This window comes from Phasianus colchicus, chromosome 18 (assembly GCF_987193195.1).
Source record: "Phasianus colchicus chromosome 18, bPhaCol1.hap1.1, whole genome shotgun sequence".
Lineage (NCBI taxonomy): Eukaryota > Metazoa > Chordata > Aves > Galliformes > Phasianidae > Phasianus > Phasianus colchicus.
In genome coordinates, this window is record NC_143453.1 from 1819855 (window position 1) to 1847152 (window position 27298).

The following is a 27298-nucleotide window of genomic DNA, read 5'->3' on the forward strand; positions in this document are numbered from 1 at the left end:
CCATCCCTGCAGGCATTCAAGGCCAGGCTGGATGTGGCTCTGGGCAGCCTGGGCTGCTGGTTGGCGACCTGCACACAGCAGGGGGTTGGAACTGGATGAGCACTGTGGGCCTTTTCAACCCAGCCATTCGAGAATTCTATGAAATAGCTAAGCAAAACATCTTTTAAATTGTTTTCTTTTTAACATCATGAAACTTTACAGTGTCAGGAGCAGAAATCAACATCATTGTGCAGACACCGCTCATTGTAAAGTCAAATGTAAACAACTGCAGCAGATGCAGGGAATAACCAGGTAGCCTAGGGAATTCTTCCTCCAGCAAGTTATCCCCCTATCTGGGCTTATCTATATTGTTATCACTTATGATAAAGTTCTGCATACAGTACAGAGCCCTGCAATCACTCCCTTGTATTTACGAACTGCATCTCCCAGATTTTACCAGAACACTTATGATACCTTTTAAGAGATCAGAATGTTTGAGGTTCAGACTTCCCCACCACATAGCTAAATAGAACAGAGCTGGCATGCCTGAAGATCTCAGACTTCTTAACAATTGACATCCAGAATAAAAAACATTATTTCAGGGCCTTTGCTTTTCATGAATCTAGTTAACACTAATTACCTCATTTCCTTTTTACCAGGTGACCTCGCAGAGAAAGCTGACCACAGAAATCCAAAGCAAGATGGCCCAGCAGCAGTTCAGCTGTTTGATCTGGCTCCTAGAGAAGCTTTACTTGACCCCAGGACTGCTAGTTGCTGAAGCAAACTAAACAAATGCGATGCATTTCTGTGCATTAGGTTGGTGTACAGACCCAAGCCATGCAGCAGCAGGTTTCACAGCTCACACAGAGCATGGCACAGCCACACAGCCATCCCCACGTGTCCACCCTGCCCCAGGCTACAGGGATAAACCAACATCTCCAAAACAAGAGAACCAGTTCTGAATGCCATCAACACACAATACCTTCAAAACAAAAGTCTGTTGCTAAAGCTGAATTACTGAGGCTTATTATTCAAAAGCCGTATCATAAATTTTCATCAGGAATAGAGCATTATGTTACTGTTTTATCAACAGGCTTCTCAACTAGGTTCCAACTTTGATAGTTACGATAGGTGAACCCGCCTGATATGTTTCTACAGGAACACGTAGCTGCAGATAAATTCAGGAACAATCTGTTTGCCTAAAGACAAAACCTACTTTTGCTTAAAACAGATTGAAGTTACTTTTATGTCACCTGGTTTAGATAAGCTGAAGTTTTGCCGGTTCCAATTTGAACAGCTGCTTCTTGAAGATGAACGGATGGTGCCAGAAATACTTAATAAATTTCTTAAATGGAAACACTGTTGAATCATTCGTTTTTCCTTGCAACAGATTGCGCAAAGCCTTCTCGGCCTAACCATCCCTTTAACCAGAAATAGGAATTCTTGTTGAGATTTTCCTGCCCCAGCATTAGCTTCTCCTAGAATCATCCACCTGGCTCATAGCCAAAGCTGTAAAAGGCCTTTATTAAAACCAAATTGTGAGGGATGGGGAAAGAGGAGGCAGGAGCAGAATTCACAACAACCGGAGTCTGTGCAGCTTTTTACCTACAATGCACCGCCAGGATTTTTCCTCTCCCTTGAGAACCAAACAAAGGTTTCGGAGCATCTTGTTTCTCTCCTGTCTTTGACTGGAGCACTTGTTCCTGACATCACAAAATTGGCAGAAGACAGATCCCCAGCCCAGACCGAGGGATGACTGCAACGTGTTTGTGCTAGCACAGAGCAACAGGCAGGCTTTGGGGCAGGACCTGATCATCCCTACAGAACCACCTGTGGCTGAGGCCACCCAGGAGCAGGGGGACCCCAGGATACCTACAGGCAGAGGCAGGTCTGGAGCTCAGAGCAGAGGTGGCTTCACAAGTGGGAATTCCAAAGGGGACCATCTCACAGCAGCTGACTGCTAATGCCTGCAACTAACAGAGTTTTAAGAAGTTGGCCTGAGAAGGCTGTAGCATGCAGTGAGGTGAAAATAAGTAAAGAATCTGCTTGTCCAAATACAAAGAAAATAACTCCTGTGAAAAGGGATGAACTTAAAAGCCATCAGCTCAAGGTAGAATCAATTAATCACAGGTAATCACTCTTAGTTTCCCCATATTGCTACTTTATTAAGCCGTAGTTCCTCCTTGACTTGCTATTCCACCATTGGCACAAAAACTTTAAGCTGAATTTCATCCAATCTTAAAAACAACTGGTATCTGTAGTTGAAAATAGCTGGGATTGTTCACTCCTCCTCAGCTCTGCTGCCACTTCAAATCCTGAACAAACGATGGAAACAGAAATGCTGCCAAGGCGAGCACCTCACAAATGTCAGCGTTACAACACAGCACAGAGAAACACCAGGATTGCTGCTTCATAACACAGCAAGCTGCAAGCTGCAGGCATGCTTCAGATTCATAGGCCCACAGGTACACCATGTGTGCATCTTACAATCATCATCATTAGAAGTGAACAGTCCTGTATGTTTATGAAGATAGTCACCAATTTTATTCCATTCAAATGCAGTCTTTATTTTTATACAGAACATAATACACATACTGTTTAATTACCCAAAGTAACCAAAAGTAGATCAGCTTAAGGTTTTCTGGTTCCCCAATGTAAGTATATGTAGGCAGAAACTAGAAGTCTCAGTATTCCATAGAGGAAATACATTTCACTGGTCCCATACTAAGCATCGTTTCTGATCAAAGCACTCGAATTTATAATAAAAGCTTTATGTAAAGATGAAAAATGTTTTCTGAGTAGAGCAAAAAGGGCCCCTTCCTGAAGGCTCACCAACTACTACACAGCCTCATGGAGTGCCAAGTCTTACAGCACATTTCATCCTGCACACTTTTGTAAACAAGTCTACAAGAACACTAAACTAGTCAGAAATCTTTGGAAGGTGATACATTTCAGGTTCCTAGCAGTTACCTGGCTGGATTGCCATAGGCATTCCCTGCCTTCTTGTCTATTGCTTGCTATCATTATCAACAATCTTTTCTGGATTCACCAACTCTTTCAGACCTGTTATCAGCAGCCACTGATGTGATGTGTTATAACTCTTCCACAATCCCTCACTGTGAACAAGAATGACAATGTGCTGCATAAAATGCTCTCAAAAGCCCACATTCAGATCTGAACATATTTGCATTCTTACCAGCAAGCCGTACAAACCAACAAAAAACACTGTACAATTCAGGTCTAAAAATAAAAACAACACTGATTTGCTGACAGCTTTGAAAAGAATACTGTCAGGCTGGCTGACAGTTCTACAACTCCATCCAGCGACTCAATTTTTCTTCCTGATCAACAGAGATGAGCCTCAGCAGCAGGAGCTCCTGCAGTGGGAGCCGGTGTGCACGCAGCCAGCAGCTCACACAGCACAGGGCCACCCAGCCCTACCTACCTCTGTGCCTCACACCAATCCCTCATTTCCCTCCAATTATGCTCAATAACACATGAAATCAAAACAAAGCACGTCTGCGTCCAACACCAGCCATACACACAGACCACCTCAAGGTGCTTCTGCTAATGCTTCCCTTCTCTGAGAACATTCTTCCCATTTAACAAATGACAATCTCACATAGCATGCAAAAAAAAAAGTTACTGTCACTGCAAAGCTTATGTATTGCAAAGTTTGGTGTATATTTTGGTGGGTTTGGGGGAGATTTTCTTTTTAGTTTTTACTTGGCCATCAGCCTGTTGCTGAATAATTTTCCTAATGAACTCACTTAGCGATGGGAGTTTATTTTGGGATCTGCTTCAGCTGCTACCAAGCAGCCGTGACAAGGTACTTTGGGAGCACAGAGCAAAGCAGAAAGATGTGATCCACCTTCAAGGAGACAGTTCTGCTTTATGCAATTTGCGAAGAGCTTCCGGATTGAGCCACAGTGACATCAACTTTAAAACATTTTCCACGAGGCAGACATCTGCTTAATGATATAACAACAAACCTACAGAATCCCCATCATATTTTAGAATGTCTGTTTTATCATAGACATTTCACGTATAACATCTAAATCATCCACTATATGACCACAGACAGACACTGCAGATTCATAAAAATATCATCTAATTGCAGCCTCTGCAGCTCTAATCCTGGTGACTTCCTACACCAGGACCTCAGCTCAGACCCAGAAGTTTTGCTGCTGGTGAAGCCCAGGCACACAAACCTGCTTAAATTACAGCCACCTTCTGTCCAGTGGAGCAGCTCATGGAGGAACAGCACTGCCATGGCGTAACAGAATGATCTGTGCTGTTCAGAAGGCTGAAAGGCAGTTATGAGTAAACCATAGCAGCAATAAAACCGTTAGCATAAGGATGTGCCTTAAAAACCTCAGAGACAGTACTTCTGCTTTTATAGGTGGGGAAGATCAAACGAATATGAAAATAGTCAGTGCTCCGATGCATTTATAAAAGCCTCTCAAGAACATCAGGCGAGCTGGCAGAAATTAGAAAATGCCTTCAGCCAAGTAAAACTGTGCCCTCAATTAACTGAAGCTATAGTAACCATCTGCTTTTTGTTGCCTCTGTACTTATACAATACTATTCAGAGCTATGATGTTCAGAGAAAGCGAGCGCAGGGGTCGGGGGAGGATTATTTACAGCATTTCTACAGTCCCCCTTTCAGTCAGATGTTCTATTTAAATATTCTGGCTGCTTCAGCCGCTGACTTAAACTGGCTTTTGTAGGCAGAACACAAAAAGCAAACAGGAGAAAAATTCCACGTTCTCCCCTCTTCAGCCAGAACACATTGAAAAGAATGCTGTGTTTAAGCAAAGGCAGAGTAAGCTAATTATCAAGTACACAGCTGCTCATACCTGGCATAAAGCAAAGGAAAGACCACTATGAGTCATCAGATGCAGCTCCTAAATCTGGAAAAAGCTCTTACAAAAATAAACTTCTACAAATAAGGGATCAGCCGTAGGGAAACATGCAATGCAGATAAAAAGATCATTATTTCAAAAAGAGAAACTGATTATACAGCTTGTAAATAAAGGGGTTTTCACAAGACAGCGACTGAAGGTGTCATTCACTGCAGACAACTTCTCTTCTGGTTTGCAGTGGCCAAGCGTGAGGGCAAAGATAGTCTACAGTCTGCTTTTCACATACCAAACGCTAAAGGGAGTGGAGGGGAATCATTCCTAACCCAATTAAGATGATCCTTATTCATCCCCATTACCATCAGCAGCTCTCAGCACACACACACAGCACTCCAGGTACTCAAACAAGAACTGAAGCCCGCACAGCAGCTCCCCACACTGCACAGTGCCACCTGCACTCCCCCAATCGAAATTTTTATCCCGACCTCAAGCTCCGAGATTAAAGCCATATCTAAGGAGAAATACAATGACTAAAACTTGATCCCACTCAGCAGCTTCATCGTAAGCTGAGAAGTATCACAAAAAAAATGCATTAGAAATACCAATGGAAAGCCACCTTTATACCTGGATCCCCTTACAACTATTCCTAACTTGACCTAGTTTAATGATCCTACATCTCTCACTTCCCTATAACAGCGGCCAGAATTTTGCATAAGGTTCATTTTAAAAGTAAGCCATTACATTCAACACAACCAGCATCTCCAAGTATTCCTTGCTTAATATTCTCCCACTGCTAAACATCTACCCAGTGACAAAGCAAGTTCAGGTATTTTAAAAGCACACGAACCCACTATGCATGGTAAGTGTGCAAGAACAAGCAAGCAATGAGAGAGCAGTTCCGACAGCATCGATCTTCCCACACAAGGAGAAAAGCCCAAGTTTTGTGAGAAGGTTGTCAAGCTTCCATCTTCCTCTCAGACTGGCCTTATATTTTCCAAACCTCGCATTTCCATCCAAAATCCATCCAGCTCAAGAAAGCCTCTTTTGGATATTTTCTTTTCTTGATGTCTGGAAAGGTTATCAGCAAGACACCAGCTCTTTCTTTCCTTACTCTCAAACCTGTGCAGCATCCCCCTCCACCAGAATTCCCAGAACAGACAGCAAGAGACTGACACTCAAAGAAAAAAATAGCAGGCAAACAAAGCACATACACCATTTGTGAGCATTAAAGACACCATCAGACTGATAAAACTAATTATATATGCTCAATCTCAGTGCAATTCTTACTTCATCTCTGCAACATTTCACAATGTTTTCTTAGTAGGCTTAATCTAATTTTCCAGAATCTCATTAGATACTTAAATAATGACATGCACGCTTAATTTGTTAAAAAGAAACAGACTGGATTAAGGTTTGCTTTGACTCATTTGTTAAGCATTAAGCAATTAGACTTTTCTTGTTGTTAGGGAAGGGATAAACAGGTTGCTCATTTGTGATCTGAAGCCAGATCCCAACAAGCACACTCTTTACCCACCAAAACATTCACTCTGGACACCAGGAGAGACTGCATTCTCACAGAGGTGTACTCATCAGCTTCTTCCAACTTGGCAATGGTACAAGTAGACACTCCTCCAGCACTGCTGATTGAAGAGGGCCTTTCCCCACTATTGTACTCTTAATGAAGAGTGTGTAAGTACTCTTAATGAATTACACAACCTAAGTCGTACTGAAGGAAGAAGGACAACAAATACATCATCTGTAGCAGAAATGCTAAGTCACAGCCTAAAGCAGTGATTGAGCACCTGATGGGAAGGCAGGGCCAACCCAAAGGAGCTCAAATGCATGCAATGCACCTGAATGACCAGGGAGCCAGGATCCACCACCTCCTCCCAGACCTCATTTCGAGGGCATCCTGCTGGAGATCCCTGCCTACCTGAGGCCTTCTGAAGGTGAGCAGCTTTCTTCCTTTGTTCCTACACCCACTGCTGCATGTGGGCTTATCCTCACTTGCTGCAACCTGGGACTCAGCTACCCCACTGCTGTGTTTTCCATCACGTTATATAGCATTACATCGTCTGGTAGGTTCTCAGACATTACAAAAATCTACAACATTGGTGTCATTCTTTATCTTTCTCACTTGCTTTCCATGACACTGCAGTTTCTGCAGATTAATGTCTTACACGCATGTACACACACTGCTCCAAAAGTAATGTCACCTATTTATTTCCATGGAAACCATAACAGCTACAAAGAGCACAATAACACCATTTGATAGAGCAAATTCTCAGCTACAAAACAGTATTTAATTTATTTTTTTTAAAAAAAAAAAACAAAGGCACAACCATTAGTTATGCAGTTTTACCAGTGATGAACAAGAACTGCATATTATGCTCCTAAAAATCTGCCCCAGTGGAGGTGACCCACTGTTCCACAGGGCTATAGTGGCACCATGCTAGGAAGACACTGCCCGCACAGCCCAACATTCGCCAGCCAGAACAGATGGAAGTCAGAAAGCATCCAGTCTGTATTGAGATTGTGGTAGAAAAGTCCAGCCAAGATTGGCAATGTTCTCCACGGCCTTCAAACTGCTATGGAGCCTGGTGCAAGAGAAAGGCTGCCATCTTCTCTGCCATCTTCTCTTTAAAATCTCTGATTTTAAAGTTCAGCTTAGCCAGCATTGTGATGCAGCAGTCAGAGCTGCTGGTTTGTCCAGGTTCCAGGAAATCCAGCAGGACAATCCCTTTCCTATCCCAACAGACAGTGCACATCACTTCATGTGCTGAAGGCTGAATCTTGAACTTTTTCTTCAAGGGGGAATTCACATGTCATCACTCCACAGACTGTTGCATTGACTCTGGTTCGTAGCAGAAACCTCTTCCAATAACCAAAGCTCCAGGTGTCAGGGTGAGAACATCTCAGGTATTTTGAATGCGACTCAATGGGCATCTTCTTTGTGACTTTCAAGCCAAACCTTTAGCATTGCATTAGACTTAAGACAGGCTACTGCATAAAGAGGGGATTTTTCAAGGTACTGAGATGCACTAAGAGGCAGGCCCCTCTAGAAGAATGTCCTAGACATCTAGCTTCAACCAAAGATAAGATGGCTATAATCCCATGCCCAAAAATACTGCTGTACCAACAAAGGTATCCAAACGCCTTACATAAAACCTATAATTCCTTTTCTTTTTTCCCTTCTCTTCCTAAAGGCCCCAGCAGACATCTATTACATCACATCCAGCAAAGATCAGTAAGATTAAGTTTGGCTACCTACAGCCCTACAAGAAAAATTCTAGCATAATCATGACAATGTATGAAAAGCCACATAAACCAAAATAAACTTAAATGATCACGTAATATTCTGTCCTCCTCTTCCAACAGAGGAACTTTGCATACAGCTCATAAATTACCATTCTCAAATGTAAACCAGCTGTTACAATTAACAAAACGCAACTTATCTCAAAAATGGCAGTTTTCCCCTTCTGTTCTTGTTATGGACTACTGCAAAAATTAAGATGCATCAGCCTCTCCCCCTATTCCATCTGACTTCACAGAGACTGCTGGAGAAAAGGAAAAACAAGCTGTAGGATGAATTAAGGAATGACCACAAAGCCTGAAGTTCAGCACATACAAATCACGCTGCTTAAAAACAAGGGCAGCTGATCCTGGTTGTAAGTCAACAAAGCCCAAATCAATCATAAGATAGGGTCTAGATACTTTGCATGCTCTATGTTCTAGGCATTCAGTATTAAGAAGTTGCAGAAATTCAGTCTGCACTGAAGGGGTAGAATTGCAGAGAACATTTTTAACAAGTTTTAGCTTGGAAGGGCTTACGCATTCACACTGCATCGTGTTTCCTGAGAGTGTTTACTCAAGTTGGTGTTTTCCATTACTGTTGTGACTCCTGTCACTCCCAGCATTCAGAAAGCAACGTGCTGCAGTCTCAGCACACGAAGAAAACAAGACTAAGCTTTCATAGGACACAGCTGATTCAGAAATGACAAAAGACTTGTATAAACTTTAGTTTTAATTTGTTCAAGGAAAGAATAACCTCTCAGAAATGTAAGTTTAGCTGGAACAGTCTAGATAAAACAAGGAAGTTCACGTGCACTTATATTGCATAGTAGAACAGACCAGTTTGTTATCTGCAGCAACTTTTCCTAAGAAAACATTCACCAGAAGACAAATATTTAATATTACTCAAAAGCAACAGTCACTGCTTAAAGCTGTTCTGTAAGACCAACAGCTCTGCTAGCCAAGCAGTGTTTATAACAAAAACGTGCTTTTTATATCAGACAGTTTGTGCTAACTCTGCAATATTTACAGTTCAGTACACTCTGTACCGCTGGCACTTGCCAGAAATTCAGTACTCCCAAAAGCTTTTTCCTATTTACTTCTTTCAAAATAAAAGAACTAATGACAGTATTTCGAAATTCTCTTCACAAATATTTAACAAGAAATTATTTTGCTGAACAAAAATACAAGGAAATAGTAATGTAAATACAACAATAGTAAAAGAGCTTAAGTTACGTAAATCATACACTCTCGTGTTCTAGCTTTAACCCAGCACAGCATGAAGCTGACCACTGCCACATTAGCTGCAAGGCCAAATTCAAGAGCTGCTCACGTGGAGACTGCAAAGGCTTCTCTCGTCCTTCCCCACCCCCAGCTGACCACAGGACAGCTAAACAACCCCCCCCCCCTTCATTTCAGTTCAGCAGCAGCACACTTTTTTTTTGCAATACTCAGTGGATATCGATAACATGTTCCTTTAAAAAAGAAGGAAAGCCGATCTTGGGGTTTGTTTGCTCTGCAAGGCTGGGAGCACAGGCACTGCTCACACACCAGCACAACACTGGCCTTCAAGCACAAGCATACAGGGCACTGCCAAGGACACGACATCCACAGCAATGAACTGCCAACCCCCAATGGCTATGTCTGCTCCTCATACCTAGGAACTGTGCCTGAAACATGTGGGCTCCCAACACAGAACTGCTACTTGCAGACATGGGTGACCCCCACGGGCCAGCACTGCAAAGCAGCCACAGGGAAGCAGCCACCAGGAGCTAACACCATGCACACAGCACACCTGCCATAGACAGAGAGTCTGCTGAGCCTGATTTAGATCCACACACAGTAAGGCCTTCTGCTCCACCTGAAACAAAACACCAGATTTCAATTAGCGTGGACTACAAGACCTCCAAAACCTTATCCACTGAGCTGCCTTTACTCCACTGAGTTACATCACCTCTGACAAACTGAGAACTCAAAGAATCAGAGCACAGGGATGCTGAAGATGCCTTCACCTGGCACATGTTCTGCCTTCATCCTTTCGGACACTGCACAGAGCAGTCAAATTCTTTTCTAAGTATCCATTAAATAAATTATCATTACATAAACACAGTTACATTTTCACAGTACATACGTTTGTGGAAATTCCTTCATGCTATGGCCTGCCACAATACTGAACAGAAGCTACAGTGTCACCGTAAATTGAAGGAGCTTTTCTAAGTCCACAGTTTCTGTATGTTTTAATTTACTTGCTAAATTTCTCACTTCTGGCCTACCATAGGGATTTACAACTGGTACACGCTGCAGTGCATTACAGCAACAGATTAAAATAATTACTTCAAATTGTTTCTATACATATTGACAACTATCATGCCAAATGAAACTTGAATCTTTCACACTCCATTTTGTTCTAGTGTATGTATATATGTGTATATATATATATATATACATATATGCAAAGTATCTCAACTCCTTTGAGTCTCTTCAAGCTCCATTAGTCACTGGCTTTAAAAAAAAAATACAGTGCATGGGATTCAGGGTGGTAGATTATTTGTATTTACAATCACAACCCAGATGTGGCAAATGCACTCAGCAGGCTATCTTTCTGGAGTATTACTCTGTAGGGGTCTTTGTGCCATCACCCTATGGCTTTATCCTGTGGGATTTAGCATGAAGACTTGTAGTTGGGCACAGTGAGCACAAGAAAACGGGACACTGTCTGCAATTCCACAGCAGCCCTCCCCACCCTGGTTTGCCCCTGCTACCAGAACAGAAAGACAGAGCCAAGTGCCAAGTGAGTGCACCCTAGCATTCATCCACCAGGCACTGCCCTCTTCCATCACAGCATGTAAAAGCAGCCATATACCAGAACTCCCTCCTGCCCTTTGGTACCACATCCCAGGCACACATCTGGGATAACTCCAAGTTCAAGCCCTGAGGAAACTTAAGCTGGGCTTAAGGGAGGCAGGAGGGAACTGCTAAATAGGAAACCAGAAGATTTGGCTCAGTAAGGTACCTTAGAATTCCTGGTCCCTGTCAGCCCAGCAGCTACAAGTCCTAGAGCACAACCAACCACCCTTACCTTCTGATCTCACAGCAATCAGCTGAAGGGTTTACAAACTACTGCAAAGAACCAGGTGAGAGTTAGGATGAAGACACAGGAGATTCATCATTCAGGAGACCTTACGCACTGCTTAAGGTGCTATTCTGATATAATGTCTTTCACCCTTTTTACTTGTACAATTTGTCAAACACTCATAGCATGCAGTGATTCACTATTCATTTTAACTTGTTAATTTAAATGGCTACTTGTGATTAAATAGTGACCGTTCTACAAAATCCAGAAATTGTGTTGTCCGGTCTTGGGACACAACTAACACCTGACAATCAGATGAGCATCAAGCTAGTGCTAGCACAGGCACTACTGAAGGTTGTAACACCTGCAGGACACATTTCCAAAGCTGTAGTAAAATCTGTGTTTAAACTACTAGTTATGTAGCAGAAGTACAAGTGTCCATTCTAAACACAATTGATACAAGCAGAAAATTATCCTATTGTTCAGGAGAGCAGCTGAACAGCACTTATGCCACTGCGTTAGGCTACACATCCATTACTCCCCACTTGAAGTCCCAGGGATTGCTATTTCAGAAGTTCCTGCTGCAGACTGAGCTCTGCTTTGCCCTCATCGCAGTCCCAAGGGGAGACTCTCAGCCCATTAGTTACATAAACTACTTCTGTAGTCTTACTCACCTCAGTAGGTCATCTAAATATATGCACCAAGATTTAAAAACTGCACTGCAATCAAAGCACTTTTTCTAGAACAGAGGAGCTGACGATTTATAGGCTGTTCGGTTTTGCCTGCTTTTATCAAGCTAGTTAGTCGAAAGAAAATGCACACATAATTACTTAATCCCATTAAAACAAAGACAAACGACAGTACAAAACTACACAGCTCAGCAGTTTTGAGTAGCAAGAGATTCTGAACTAACATAATAATGAATCATGCAGCCTTATCAGTGTGCAGCTCCTTCCCCATTCCTGTTATTTCAGCTAAATCAGCACCATGTTTCTTGCATATACAGTTCAGCCATATGAAGTGATATCTTTAATAACAAACAGCTACCGTAGATTTTCCAATGCACGGGTAATCCAAGGTCTCTACTTTCTTGGTAATGAGCACACATCAGTTGAACGAAGCATTGAATTCGGATGAAAATACTGAAAAGTCATTTGCTTTTTCTGAGATTGAGGGAGGGGAGCACACACAGGAGGCCTTTCTTCCCCCTTTCCCTTCTCCTCCTCTCCTTTCCTGATTTACCACGGCCCTCCTACAGATCTTTTGTTTGGGCCAGTTTTCAGTTCAGGAACTTATTTTCAACTTCAATTCAGTGTATTATGGTAACAGATCAAGTAAATTGCACCCAGTTACTGAAGACAGAAAGAAAACAAACATTTTTAAGAGGATTTACACAGGTTTGTATAAATAACCTTACTAACAGGAACTAATGGGAATAATTAAATTAAAGAAAAATACTTGTAAAAACACAAAAACCTTAAAGCTGAACACACAGAGATTCCCATTCAACTCAAAAATTACCTCCCAAAGGATGCTTTATTTTTTTTTAAATTATTTGTTTTCATATAGGCCATAAATAAAATCATTACAATGTTCTTCTTACATAATATAAAATAACCTGAGCCTGTTGGTTCAGAAGGTACTAAAACACAGGGTCAGCCAGACAGCAGCCCCACACCCCACCAGGACCTGCAAGCAAACTCCCTGCAGGGATTGGTACGCATTCTGAAGGCTGAGATGCTTTCAGAGACCAGGCAGGAGCTGCAGGGAGGGAGGAGCTACAACACTGAGTACTACAGAGCTTTCCTTTTGAAACTAACCAGCAACAGTTTCACAAGCAAGACATTTTCTTCCCACTTTCCAAGCTTTAACTGCAGCTTCCAACAAAAGTAATAGAGCACTTGGTACGGCCTGCTTTAGTTTCAGGAGGGTGCACAGAGGGGTACTGTCAGTCTGTCCAACTGCCTGAGAACTGGGCAGTACCTCCACAGACGGGACAGCAGGCAGCTGCCTACAAGTTGCGCGTTTCAATGGATCGCTTCTCCCAGGAACCAAATCCCTGCAGTGCTCTGTGATGCGCTGCTGCTTTGTGCTCGCAGCATTACCTCATCTGTTTATTAGCTCCTGAACAAATTGTTTCCCAAGGAATGGGAAGAAAGCAGATGACTGCAAACTCCTCCGTTCTGACAGAGCTCTGCTAGGCACAGGCAGGCAAGACAGACCCAAGGGCTGGGAGCACAATGCAGGCAGGGGAGTGAGGATGCCAAGATGCTTCAACAAGGTGTTTGGGGCATCTCCTGTTACGTATCTTCACGTTTCACTTCACTAAATCTTTAACGTTGTACAATTATAAAACTCACTCCTCAAATATACACTTTCTGCATATGCATTACTGCAATCTCTATAAATACAGCTCCCCCACACGAAGCCAATGGTGTCATTCAATGCAATACAAAGGTCAAGCACAAGAAACTCCAGATCACCAAGAGAACCAACAGCTGAGGAGTTCTGCACAGCTCTCCAGCTTGTTCCAACAGTACTGCTACCTCTGGGCTGGCAATACACAAAGTTCAGCATCCTGAAAGCAGGCAAGTGTCCCCAGGAGAATTAATCTAATGCCACTCCTCTTCAGTGCACCTGAAGGATATACTTCTGAAATGAAATTGTAATTACTAGTTAAAAAAAAAACTAGAAATGACTGAGAGATGGAAGCTAGACGAGACCACAGAAGATGCAAGTACAAAAACCTGACAGCCTTCAACGGATGTTAGACTTAAGCAAAGCCAACAGTACAATCCTTTTCAGGTAAATAAGGAGCCATAGCCCCATCTATGCAAAATGTAACACACACACACAAAAAAAAAAAAAATCACATCCAGCAAGTCATGAAAACATGATATTTCAGTAAGCACTTTGGCAAGGGGTCCAAGCAAACATACATAACTTTTGTCAAGGAAATATTCCTTTTGATAAACAGTCTTTTAAAGCAGCACAATTCTCAGGTCCATTCATGAATAAGATTAAGATTTTCATTAATTACCCCAACCCAATGTAGACCAACATGGTATCCACTGCTTACCTGCAGGAGAGACTCCAAGCAAATACAAAACCTGTACTTGCTTTATAATCACACTACTTATTTGCACAGCATTATCCAAAATAACATAATTTTCAAACAGGACAGAAGAAACAATGGGAAAAAATACACACTGGCTTCCCATTTTACCTTATGAAGGAGATGCCGGTAAATGTTGTTGACATATGACACAAAAACACTGCACAGAATAAATTTTATTTAACTTCCATTCTGCAGTGGGCCAACCAACTCCCAGAACCATAAACACATAAGACTATAAGCTCTCCTGTTTCCCCCACAGACACAATAATAATCTTCATACTTCCCATTTCTTCAGAAAGCATAATGGAATATATATGAATTTCTTTAAGAATTTCAAGTGAAAAATAGAAGCCAAAATACAATGATATTCTCATGATCTAGGATTTGAAATCTCCCTCGACAGTATGAACTCAATTATGTTCCAGAGAAAACAGACCAGCTCAAATGTCAGAGAAAGCTGAATTGTTTTTAAAGAAAGTTTCAGGAAAATGGCACTTACCTCCCCAAAAAAGAACATTTCTGTGCAGCTGCATTGCCACTGTATGACTTTCTGCATGTCAGCAATACATGTAAACGACACAGAAGCATTCCTACAGTCCCGTCTTTGTTCTACTGCTTGTCACAAACTACCATCCAACCAAACGAAAGCTTTCCCCCCTTTCTTCTTTTGCTTCTGTGCTCCCTGCGCTCACCAAGCCAGCCCTGCTGCACGCAGGGTGCATTCCCAAGGATGCACTGGGCCAGAAGCAGAGCCCTTAGAAGCCCAGGAGAGGAGGATCCCATTCCCAGCTCACAGAACTGCTGTTGTCCTGCACATCAACTCATGCTGCAGCCAAGCACTGTCAAGCTCAGGCTACATGAAACATATTCCCAAATTTCTTTTCCATGTGAAAACATACCTGCAAGAATCAGCAAAGGCTCAGCTGTATCTTTGTTCTCAGACTCACAAGGCAACAGCTACAGAGCTGCACCACCCAAATTCCCACATCTGTGACTGCAGCTGCCACGACTGCATGCAGTAACCCAGGTATACTTCTAATAACCCACGGCCCCAGTCACAAAAGCCTCTATGCTGGCCCAGAACACCTTTTTAATTCTCTAGGAGATGACATCAGCCTTATTCCACAAAGGCATTGCCCCAGCATTCCTATCAGGGCACTTACCAACCACTTTTTATTCCCTTCCAATGCTCCACACCTTTGAGCAGTATTTTCAAGTATATAAATGTACTTGCATTTCTATTTCCAGAGATAAGACACACCATAGTCACATTAAGGATGACTTCAGCCATGGAACCAGGCTGTTCTGTTCTATTTGTTCCCTCTGTAGAATCTGTGGAAGCTTTGCCTGTTCAAAGCCTTGGTCCTAACTACTAAAATTCCTTGAAAACCACATTTTAGGATCACCAGACTTGTTTCTACTCCATCAACTACGGACTTTTAACACTTAGTTTCTTCTCCTTCTCTATTTTTCAGATAGTTTGTGACCAACACTCAAACACACAACTTCCCAACAGGCCTTTAGCAGAACACTTCTCACTGTGGAACTGAAGACTATTCTTTAAAATGAACAGTTTCCATTAATTTGCCACATAAGGGAGAGACCTTTCTGCACTACCAGAAGCGTGAGGTGCTAACTTAGCCTGGTTTTTAGTTACTACTTATCAACTTAATGTACAAATCTGTACTATTTCCATTTGATCCTTTTGTCCCACAAGCAAAGAGTGCCCTAAGGCTTAGTGAAAACCAAGAAAAAGACTGGCACACAGCACACAGAGAAAGCACAGATAAGGACTGTGAAAGTCTTCTTGCAAGAATGGTTACTACAACACAACAGCTTTTTTTATCCAGTGCTTACCACTCCCAACAGTGGCAATGGGCCATAAGAGAACACCTGAGTTCCAAAGCACAGGATAAACACTAGTGCTCTCAGTAAGTCAGCACCATGGGTGGCAGAGGACAGGCAGGAGCACACCAAGCTGGCTGAGGGCCGTGATGCTCCAAATCTCCTTGTGAGCTGCAACAAAAGTGGATCCAGTGCCTGCTCTTATCAGCCAGCATCTGAGCAGAGTACAAAGACAAGTGTAATCCATGACAGAAAGGCACACAACAGTCACCCTTCTGAGAGCAAACTGAGCACAGGTACCTTCATTCAGAGTTATCCCTGCAATGCTTAGCTAAAAGCAGGGAGGAAAGGGAAAGAGGGGAACAGTAAGAACACACAGCTTAGACCAACATGAATGTAAGAGCACTTCAGCAGTGTGCCTGTCCTCTATTGTATACTTTTCCTTCAAATTATTTAAAGGTTAAGCACTGAAAAACAATTTAACATTGTTTCACTGGAAGTTCACATTCTAATTGCCATTACATGAATGAGCACACCACAGTTTTTTGGTTTGTTTTTGTTGTTCAACAGGAAGCAAATACTCAGCTAGCAACACAACTCCACCCACTTCTCATCCTATTGAAACCCACAACTCTCATGGGCAAGGAACAAAGAATTCAGCCTCATTCTTCAATTACTCTGTGTACTGAACTCAACTGCTTTGCATTTGCTCCTCTCTTTATTTCTAAGTAAGCGTATTTTTGCTTTGTATATTTATGGCTTGCTGTTTCAGAAGTGATGTATAATATACAGACATACCATGCCCTGTAGTTTCAAATAAACTTCAGGAAACAGACCTCATGTTCCAAAGCCTCCCCCCAGTGCACCACACTGCTTCTCACGTTTCATGGCTGATTGCTGACACACTGAACTGTGCAACAAATCTTGCTTTAAAATTGTTGTATGTACACGTTCAGGTATCCAATGTACTTTAATACAGATTACCATCAAATCCACAGGTAAGTGAGTGCACATGTATAATTAAGTTCACTTAAAATGAAACAAGTCTCGCCAGTTTGAGGAGAAGAATTTTGCATCAAGATTTATAACCTTTAATAGGAGTGTTAAAGTAAGTAACTTATGTAATGGAAACCATACTTCCCTCAAGAGAAACTATGGGTTAACTTCACAAGAGTCGTGTTCCTATGTTTCTATGTGCAATGCAGTAGCATGCATAAATCACTAAAAGTTCATTAGTTATTCCATACATTGCATTACCATAACGGAATTGGATGAGCACATGTTTTTGGGTTGGTGGTTTTTTTCTTTTTGGTTTTTTTTCCCCCTTTTTAAAGGCAGCAATTCATCTATTTTTAAAGATTATTTTTTTCCAGTAAACTTTACCCAGTGTTCTCAGGATTACTCAGTACAGAAAAATACAAACATCAGTAATGAGCTCTGTTAATGCAGATTTCTCTCCAAGCTAACTTAGATTTACTTCACATACTTAAGTGACTTCATTTCACTGGAGGAAAAAAAGAAAAAAGATTCCCTGAAGCAAAAAAAAAAAACCCAGCATCAACTACAGGGGATGATATTGCCCAATACATTGCTGAAAAATAAATTCTACTGATTGGATTTTTCCATTTTCCCCCCCTCAGGCAACACTTTTAAAAATACAATCTTTTAATGATTGTTTAATTTTCATATAACTAGAATATAAATCCTTTACATACTGCTTTGCTGCAGCTGCAGTATAATGTCTCATTTTTCATGGAAAAAAACTAATTACGTGGTTCACTGAGTTGCCTGTGGTAACACATCAATTTTATTTACATTCAGAAGTTGGACTTCAGTTCGGTCCCAACACTCTTGTTAATTCCAAGCACATTTTACACAACAGCTCTCTCCAGTTCCGTAGTAATACCTCACGCCAGCTTTTATGAAAGGGGTTCCGAGCTATTATGATCTTGCATTGGATTGCCAGCACTTACTGTGCACTAACAAATTTGCAGCACCAACTCCGTTCTGACCTTAGAAGTGTGCTATTCCCCATGAACTCCAGTCTTGGTGAGATGCTCTGCAACAGAATCACAGCTGGCCAGTGCAGAATGCAGCCGGTTATGTTCCACAGGAAATGCTAAATCATTTTTCCACACAACACACACAAAAACAGTTACTGGCTGTGTAACAGCGAGTGAAACTTAAAGATTAATCTCTCAGTTTCAACTATTTCAGTTGGAGGTTATACTTTGAAAGCCAGAGCTCTAAGGAAAGAAAATTGTGCTATCCAGTAGAGAACTCTGTGGTTTTTCCTTCCATCATCAGTACCCACACTTTAAGCTATTTGTTGTGGTATTTGTTGCAATTAACAGTAAAACCTCCAAATTCCCAAATATGGAAAGATTTAAGAAGTTGATTTTCGGGACAGCAGGAATGGAAGAAGCATTAGGCTGACTTACTCATGGACCCAAGGTAATCTCATTATTCTCAATACATTTAAGAACTCAGATATTGCAGACTGTAAAAAGGGAAAAAATGAGGAACGCTCACGTGATATGCCATGGATTAGAATTGATAATGAATTAATGGCTGCCATATGCATTCATTTGGTACTCTACTACACTGCAATTCACTGCTAGTTTTGAGAGAAGAAATGCTGCAGAAGAAGGATGAAGATGATCTGACATCTAGGTGGAAGAGCTGGATCTGACTCCTTCACAGAACTCATACGCTGTCTGTGATCACAAACCAAACTGAAAGCAGAAAGAGGGAAGGAGTTGGGGTGTTGGAAAGAATAGTTATTTAAAAAACAGAATAAAATGAAAACATTTTGCTCAGACACAATAAGGCTTTTGTCAATTTCTTGTATATAAAAGGAGTTGGCACTTTCCCATGAAGCAATTCCTTAATCCCAAACGATGGCATAATAACCTCACTTCAAATGCCTCCTTTTTTCTTTTAGAAAAAGTTTATTTTGTCTAAGCTAAACTTTAACTGGCAATCACCAGACACCAATTAACAGTGTCAAATATAGGGGTCACAGAACAATTCTGCAAGCATAGAAAGTACGAATTCACTTCTAAATCCTATCTTCTTCACCAAAACTTTTTTTTTTTTTTTTTTTCAATTTTAACTTTGTTTTCACGCCTCTGGAAATAGACTATGCTAGGCAATTAAGGAAATGCAAATGGTTTATCGTATTGAAAATCATCAGCCCAGAAACAGACTTCTCAGTAGCTTAATATTCCAACAAAGTCCTCTGTCATATGAACCTACTTGTTAATTCCACTCTCAACTCAAGAACTGGCAATTAACCATTTTCAGATTTAATTTCAAATTATTAATAAGTGGTACTCAGCTGCTTGATATTCATAACTGCTTTTCAAATTGAAAGCCTTCAAAAATATTTCCAAGCCAGCTCCTGTGAGATCCCTTTTATTCTCTCTTAGTAAACTGCCTTTCCACTTATTAGCTGTTCTCATTCCAAATAATACTATGTGTGACAATAGTTATGAGGTTTATGTATTCTAGCATACAGAAAACAAGTCACTGTAATGTGTATTTCTCTTTCATTAAAAGCAGTATTATTAATTTGTATACCCATTTCACGGGATGTAGTGCTTACTCCTGGTTTTATCCATTACTTCATATGTTCAGACAGACAGGAACATCTTATTCAATAATTAACATTAATCACTACATAGCAGCAAAGAACACATTTCGTACCTCCCTGAAGAGTCCTCCCAGTTCCTTATACCTGCAGTAAGTCACAGCACTTTGAAAGAACTCTAAGCGTACAATGGAAACAAAGTGAAGGAGACATGTTACTGCTTCTATATCCTCTTCTATTTTTGCAGAAGCAAAAATACAAAATTAAAGTTTTCCCAGGTTTTCTAAATCCCTAGTAAATACTGGAAAACATCACCTACTCAAGTCCTCTAAATTAGGTAAATCTTTGATCTGTACATGCTTGCTGATAAAATCAACTTCAAAACCTGGGAATGAGCGCATCACAAACTGTCCCTCTACAGCTGGTGGTTTTGGTCTCAGCACTGATCAGCACACAGGATCACAGCTGGCAGCCCAACAGAGCACGGATTCCTAACGGGATTAAGATGTCTGAGTAAGGTATAAATGAGAGCAAGCAAAGAGTATGCTACAGCTTCGCCAGAACTTAAAAAAATTACTATTACAGAAATACTAGTATGACAGCAAAACGCTGATGTTGTGTTTATTTCCTCTGAACGGACTTCATAAGGTTGAGTGCCTGTTTTGAAGGTGAGTACAGTAGCACTGACAGCCCAGCCCACTGCTGTGCCTGCAGGAACTGCCCAAAGACTCCTCCCAGTGCCCCCAGTTTCCTCCACTGCTCTGTGTAATGATATAATGGGATGGAAAGTGCCATGACAATAGCAGGGTGGCAAATTTTTTGATTACAGCAAATGAGAACAAGCCCAAATGCAGCAGCTTCAGATGTAGAAATGAAGGAAAAGAGCTGCTTACCTTTAGAAGGCCTCAAGTACACAGGAATCTCCAACAAGATACCCCTGCCTCTACTGCCAACCCTTAAATGAGGAGTGGGAAGGGGTGCATCCTGGCTCCAATCCTTCCATCACTCAGGTACATTGCATGCAGCTCAGCTCCCCTGGTTGGCCCTGTCTTCCCACCAGGTGCTCAATCACTGCTTCAGGCCCTGATTTACTGTCTGTCACAGAGGAACAAGTGATGGCAATCCCAAACACCTGCAGGAATCAATATTTTAGGCAATCAAGCTACTAACTGGGAAGTTCTTTAAAAGAAACTGCACCCTACCAAATGCCTAACAGCTTCGCTATTCATTTTCATGATGCTGCCTAACATTCCGACAGAATTCCAGAGTCCGTCCCCAGGGGTCACGTTTCCAGCCACCAGAACTGTATTCTCAGTAGCGAAGCACATCCTAATCTCTGCCTGATCCCACACTGCTCAAGCATTCTGTGCCACAGATGGAAGACAAAGCTGAGCGTATCCATAAACTCAAAGTGCACATGACAAATGTATTGACTAACCTGTCAAACAAAGAGTTCAAAATATCACACAAGTGCTCCTAGCAAAAAGAAAGCAAGCAACTAACAAAGAAATACTTATCGCCTTCTTACAGTGCAAGTGTAACATAAATAATATACATATCAACAGAAGTCAAGTATTAATTCTGTGTTGTGCTCCAGAAGGTATTTGGTCATGCAAGTGAGAGCAGAGACTTGCCAAACTACATCTTTGCTGCAAAAAAAAAAAAAACCCTGCAAAAAGACATGACCTCTTCTCCATTCTATTTCTTCCATAGAATTTACACAAACTATTCATGTGAAAAGGAACAGCAGTTCCAACACCTGCCAAGCCTCTGCAGACAGTAATATCATTAATGGCATTTTGTCCTTGGGAAAGCAACACTTCCAGTTAGAGCATCTTCAGCTTTTTCAGACTTGTGAGATCACCCTGTTTTTCCCTCCACTGGACCCTGTACCCATCAGCTTCTTTCACATGGGACAAAATAAAGACTTCCCACCTTCTTTCTTCAAACATCAAACCCAATAAACAACACAGAACACGACAACTGAGGCTGGCAGGAGTAAGCAGCTCAGCACTAAGTGCAAGGCACACCCAAAAAAATGCCTGGTTCTCAGCTGTGTGGCCAATCCAGCTGCTTCACTCCATCCATAGCTGTCCTACTAATCATTACTTATAGTTAATTTCCCAGGATAGTATTTAATTACTTACATAGTTTTGGAAAGCTGCTGCATAAACAATTGCTCACAGTAGCTCCTGTTCATAACTTCTAAGGTTGTCCTCCCTATGACTATCTCAAATTCTCTTTTTATTAAAAGCAGGCTGTTAGCAAAATTATCTGTCTTGAATGCTACAAAGAAAAGGCAACCCACATGGCTCAGATGCAAAACTAAATCGTGTCTCTGAAAGAAAAATCTTGGTCTAGACAACTCACTTGTTTAACTTAAGCACTAAATGCAATATGATTTTATACTTAAACATGTGAGTGCCTTTTCCAGATAACCAATTCTGATTTAGACCTGAGCGAATAAACACAGAATTCAAATTGCTGCTGTATTTTTATTCATCTAACCAAAAATTCACTTTCAAAACACAATCCCTAGGCAAAAAAGAACAAATCCAGAATGGCGAGCAACTTCACACTCAGCAAGAATTCATGATCTTATTTACAGCCATTGTATCCTAGAATCATACTCAATAAAGGCAGGATTTGTAAAGCTGAAATGTTTCAGGTAGAGTATATTCTTCCAATTGCATTTGCAGTTCCACATTTCTGGCTCCTACATGTTTGAGGACAATCACAAATCAAAGCTCTGCTTGCTGAACTAACAAGTTACTGACCATAGTGATAACCCAACCTGTAGGAATGGAACTCAAAGCTACTGCTGGTTACTTTATCTCTAAGCTATAGTAAAAAACATGGTTTGTTATCACAGCTTAACTGACAGACAAGTAAATCAGTGTGCTTCAGCAACTTATTTTCTGCTTGCACGCCCATATGCAAAAGTCCATTTTATTTTCAAGAGCTGAGGAAACTAAACTGTATTTTCAAACTAAGTAATTTTAGCTTTCAAATACTTCAGTACCATTGTTTACTTACACAACATAAACCAAAGCAACCTTGTTTCTTGTGCTTTGCTGCCACAGGAAACATTAAACAGTGTCCTTTGTCATATTTCAGGGAATCAGTGTACATAAATGTCTCATTCTGACAGGATCTGATGTTCAATAATTTGTCAATACAGATGTTTGAACAATAAAGAGCCACTGAAGCAAGACACCCCTATCAGTAGCACTACTGATAACATTTCTTACAATTTACATCACTTTGAACTATTACCTGGTAAGTGGGTAGAAGAGTTTCAATGAATAAAAAGTAAAGTGATTATATGACTTACACACATTAAGAATTCCAAAGCCTGCAGTGGAAGGGAGCAGAAAGAAAACTACTTCCCAGACTCTTTGGGGTCACGACAGTTAGTGGGAGCATATTTCTTCTTTTTTTCCAATTATAATGTATTTTCCATTCCCCCAAGTGAGTTATGATTAACGCTCCTTTCTCCATCTCTAAACTTAACTTTGCACCTTTTCACATCCCACTACATTTTCTCTGAGACATTACTTCACTTTAATTTGTGAGAACATTACAAATTAATATCAATGACAGTGCTATTGTGCAAGGGCAGACATACCTTTCTGTACAGCTAGCTGCAGTGTTTGTGAAATACCCCAAGATCTCCCATCTACATGATGCTACTGCTGTTAACACTTACTGAACAGTGCTCCTGCAGCCAATTTGCACATTTAATTCCACTTAGAAGCTATTGCACTGAGGGCTCTGACCTGGGTGCTTCATATATTTTGGACCAGGTCAAAATACATCAAAGTGACACTACTCGCTACTTGCTGCATCTCCTCCTGCTCCAGCAGGTTCAGCTCTTAATCCATCTCAGTGTTTCACCACACTGTTATCACTGGATGCAGCATTACACTGTTGTAACCAAAATGTTAGATATAAACAAGCTATATCATTTTACAACAGAAATGGAAGCTACAGCCAAACTTCCCTTTAATAAAAAGGTACTTAAGTCCCATACACTGCATTTGAAATATTAAGTAAATTATATTTCACAAAGAGAAAAAGCATATATTATTAAAGCTTTGCTGGGTGCACAGAAATATTATCTATGCATTCATTCAAAACAGGAGCCTCATAAAAAATTCACATCAGTGAAATGGCTTACTGCAGCACTTCAGAACCACCTCTTTAATTATACATGATCACATGGCTACCTGCATGAAACACTCCTAGAGATACTTAGAAAGCATTTCATACCTGATTTCACAGGCTGCACTATCGATCAAACAACCTGGTATTCATGAAAACATGAAGTCTGTAACTGTCCAAAGACAGGTGGTTATACAAGAATATGAACATATTATCTAGCCCAGAACCAAAGCAGCGTGGGGCAGAGGTGGGCAGATAACAGTCAACCGAAGCACACTTGACAAACACCACACGGTATATATTTGAACTGGCATACGAGTTTTATCAGCAGGCATCCAGACAGTATTATAGGCTACAACAATGAATGTTTATTGCATAACTCAAGGAATTGACCCTTGAACTTACTGTTTTACCATTATTATTACTCCAGGGTCGCTCAACTTTCCTCATTTTCATCTCAGACAAGAATAAGGGAAAGTGTTTAAGGAGTCCAGTAAAATACATTTTCAAAGTTAAGAGTTTTCAGGCAACCTACGTGTACTCACAGCAACAGTACATTAATGAAAAGATAGAGATGGATGGATCGAGTGGGTAGAGTCAAAACCACAATGCATTACATCAGGTGAAGTTAATTTCATACAATCATTTTATGGCTAGACATTCTGGAGTCAATAAGGACAATCAAGAATAAAACTCACAGTCACAAACTTATCACTGTCACTTATCCTACCTTCCTCTTCCTTTTACTTACTACACACAATTATTGGAGCTTCCATTTATGTTCAACTCTTGTAGCATGGTCTGTATCAATGTTGGGCCTTGTAGAACCCCACTGATGTACCTGTGGGATCATGGAGTCTACCTAATTCTACAGGAGAGGTGTGTCACTCTACTTACTATTACCTTATATCGATTTTTTTGTTGTTGCTGTTAAATTCCATTCAAATAACACTCAGTTTTAAGCATACCTGAGATTTCAGGAAAAGTCATATAACGACGTTAGGTATTATTCTCTTATTCCCCCTAAGTTCAAGTGCTATTTTGCATTTCATCTGCAGATCAGTTGCACTGGAAAAGTCAAATGTACCTGTTGTCTTTTTTTCCTCTTAAGGCCTCAAAACACAAGTTGTGACAAAACGGTAGCAAATTAAAGCCTTTAACAACAGCATTCCTTTTTCACACTAGATGTATAAGCAAAAATCAAGAAACAAAGAGAGATCAACTTACTGTGCAGCTCACGATGTATCACATCTACCAGGTTTGGTTCGTCCCCCCACCAGAATATCCACAGTTCCTTACAATCCGGTTTGACGTCTCGGCGCCACACACAGAGCAAGTTGGCCTGCAAGCAGCGGATGAAGCTGAGCAGAATTGGATCATCCTGCGCTGGGGCTGAGATGATAGGGCCACAGTCCCCATGACCTTCAAAATTGTACCTACGCCATTTGATGCCTGTGAGTTCAGCCTAGGGAAAGGAGAAAAAAAGCCATTAAATCACCTCATTTCAGAACTTGGTTGTATTTATAATATTGTTTCATTTTTGTTGTTAATTCCTAGAATTTAGCTCTAAGCAGCCAAAACTAAAAACTCCTATTTTCCACTTTCTCTGCCAAGAAAAAAATCAAAACGATTTTAGAAACAGTACTGAATAGAAAACTGGCTTATCCCTGCATTTAAGTTTCCACCACAATAGACTTATTTTCAGACCTTACTGTCATCTTACTGCAATCCAACAGGTTAAAAACAAAATAAAAGCCAAGGATGGGGAATAAGGCCCGTTCCCCTCTTGCTGACTGGCAGCGAAGCAATTCCAGTATCAGCCCAGAAGTGGAAGCATCAAAGCCATAAGCAGAAAGCGTTATGAGATATCTTACAGGAAATAGCAAAGAAACTACTTTCATTTGGTGATGTTGGAAGTGTAATATGTATACCTTTCATTTTGCTTAGGTGACCAGATGTGAAGCAAGAACAGTTGCCATTTACTTTTTCTCCACCCAAGAGCATTGTATTAACCACAAAAGGAGAACAGGAAGATGGCTGCCCAGGCTTCTGGGGAAGAAGTTCTGCAGAGGGCAAACATCTGAAGGAATGCAGGTATTGCACTGCACAGCAAAGTGAAAACAGCTGCCAAAGAGAAAGAAGCCGGAGTACTCAAACCATGGAAAAGCTGGTACCTGGAACCAGGATAGCAGAGCTAGTCCTCACTCCCCCTCCCCCCTTTTTGCTTTTAAATAGCAGAGACTCCAAGCTGTCATATATCTTGTTTCTGAAACCATTGGGTCCTACCTGTTTGTCTGTTTCCTGCCCTGCCCATTGCACTCCTCTCCCCCTGCCTGCCCCCAGGACCACAGGCCCAGAGCCTGTCCAAGGCACAAGCAGGACTCTCGCCTCCCCCATAGCCAACGCAGCACGACCATGTTACCAAAGAGATGAGCAGTGCACACACACTCCACGTTCACAGTGGGCTTGTATTCTAGTTCTTAACCATGTTACCACATTCTCACTGCTGTTATTACCTTTACTGCTTCATTGAAAGCATTCACACCCTTCACTCTGTGGCTCAGAAATAGCTGTTGTGCTCAGCTCTCAAGTGGTCCTACAGGAAAAGCCAGCTGGCCTACACAGCAAGCTGCAGGAGCTCCAAGCCAGCCACTGCTCCTCCAACAGGACACGTTGCTGTTAGGCAGGAGAGGAAAGGCACAGCAGCGGAAGCACTGCCTGCAGGATTGGGGTGACCCCACACTGAACTACATCTGCACAGTAAGCATTCCTCTCCTCTCTCTGGGCAGCACCTATGAAGAATGTAGATAGAATTCACAGAATCACCAAGGTTGGAAAAGATTTCTAAGATTATCCAGTTCAACCATCTACTTGTCACCAGTGCTTCCCACTAAACCACATCCCTGAATACAATGTCTAAATGTTTCTTGAACACAAAGAAGAGGAGCCAAGATTTACTGCTAAAGAAAACGAAAAGACTGCGAATCATGCAGTGCTCCTCCTCTCACTCTGCACATGGAAATTCAGGCTACTGCCTCCAGCACTCCTACAAAAGCCACGCTACATTTCCCATATGGAAGGCTCTTCATCTTTAAGTCCACACTCCTACTTCATTGCCCATCCTCAAAGTGCTGGGGAACAATGGGAGAACAGGTCAGAAGATATGCACAGCACACACGCCATGTTACTGGCACAAAGAAAGCAAATAGGAGAGTAGGAGGACAAGGAAAAGGCAAGGGCAAAAATCTATTTTTTCCACAGTAGGATGCAGTGTAGTGCTGGAATACTTCACACATGACATAATACTCTAAAAGAAAGTACTTACACATGCTTCTCCAAAACGTCTACATCTGTTCTACATGGATCCCTATCTA

At 41.3% G+C, this 27298-nt stretch overlaps 1 protein-coding gene across 4 annotated transcripts in view; it reads right to left on the reverse strand.

The window, feature by feature from the left end:
* Positions 1-27298, reverse strand: part of MED13L (mediator complex subunit 13L) — a 178362-nt gene that overhangs the window by 136042 nt on the left and 15022 nt on the right. For 2 of the 4 annotated variants that reach the window (XM_031592083.2, XM_090152603.1), the window contains exon 2: positions 25152-25389. In XM_031592083.2, the coding sequence (XP_031447943.2) occupies positions 25152-25389 (238 nt within the window). The remainder of the gene's footprint in view (positions 1-25151; positions 25390-27298) is intronic. The other 2 variants (XM_090152604.1, XM_090152605.1) reach the window with 2 other exon arrangements.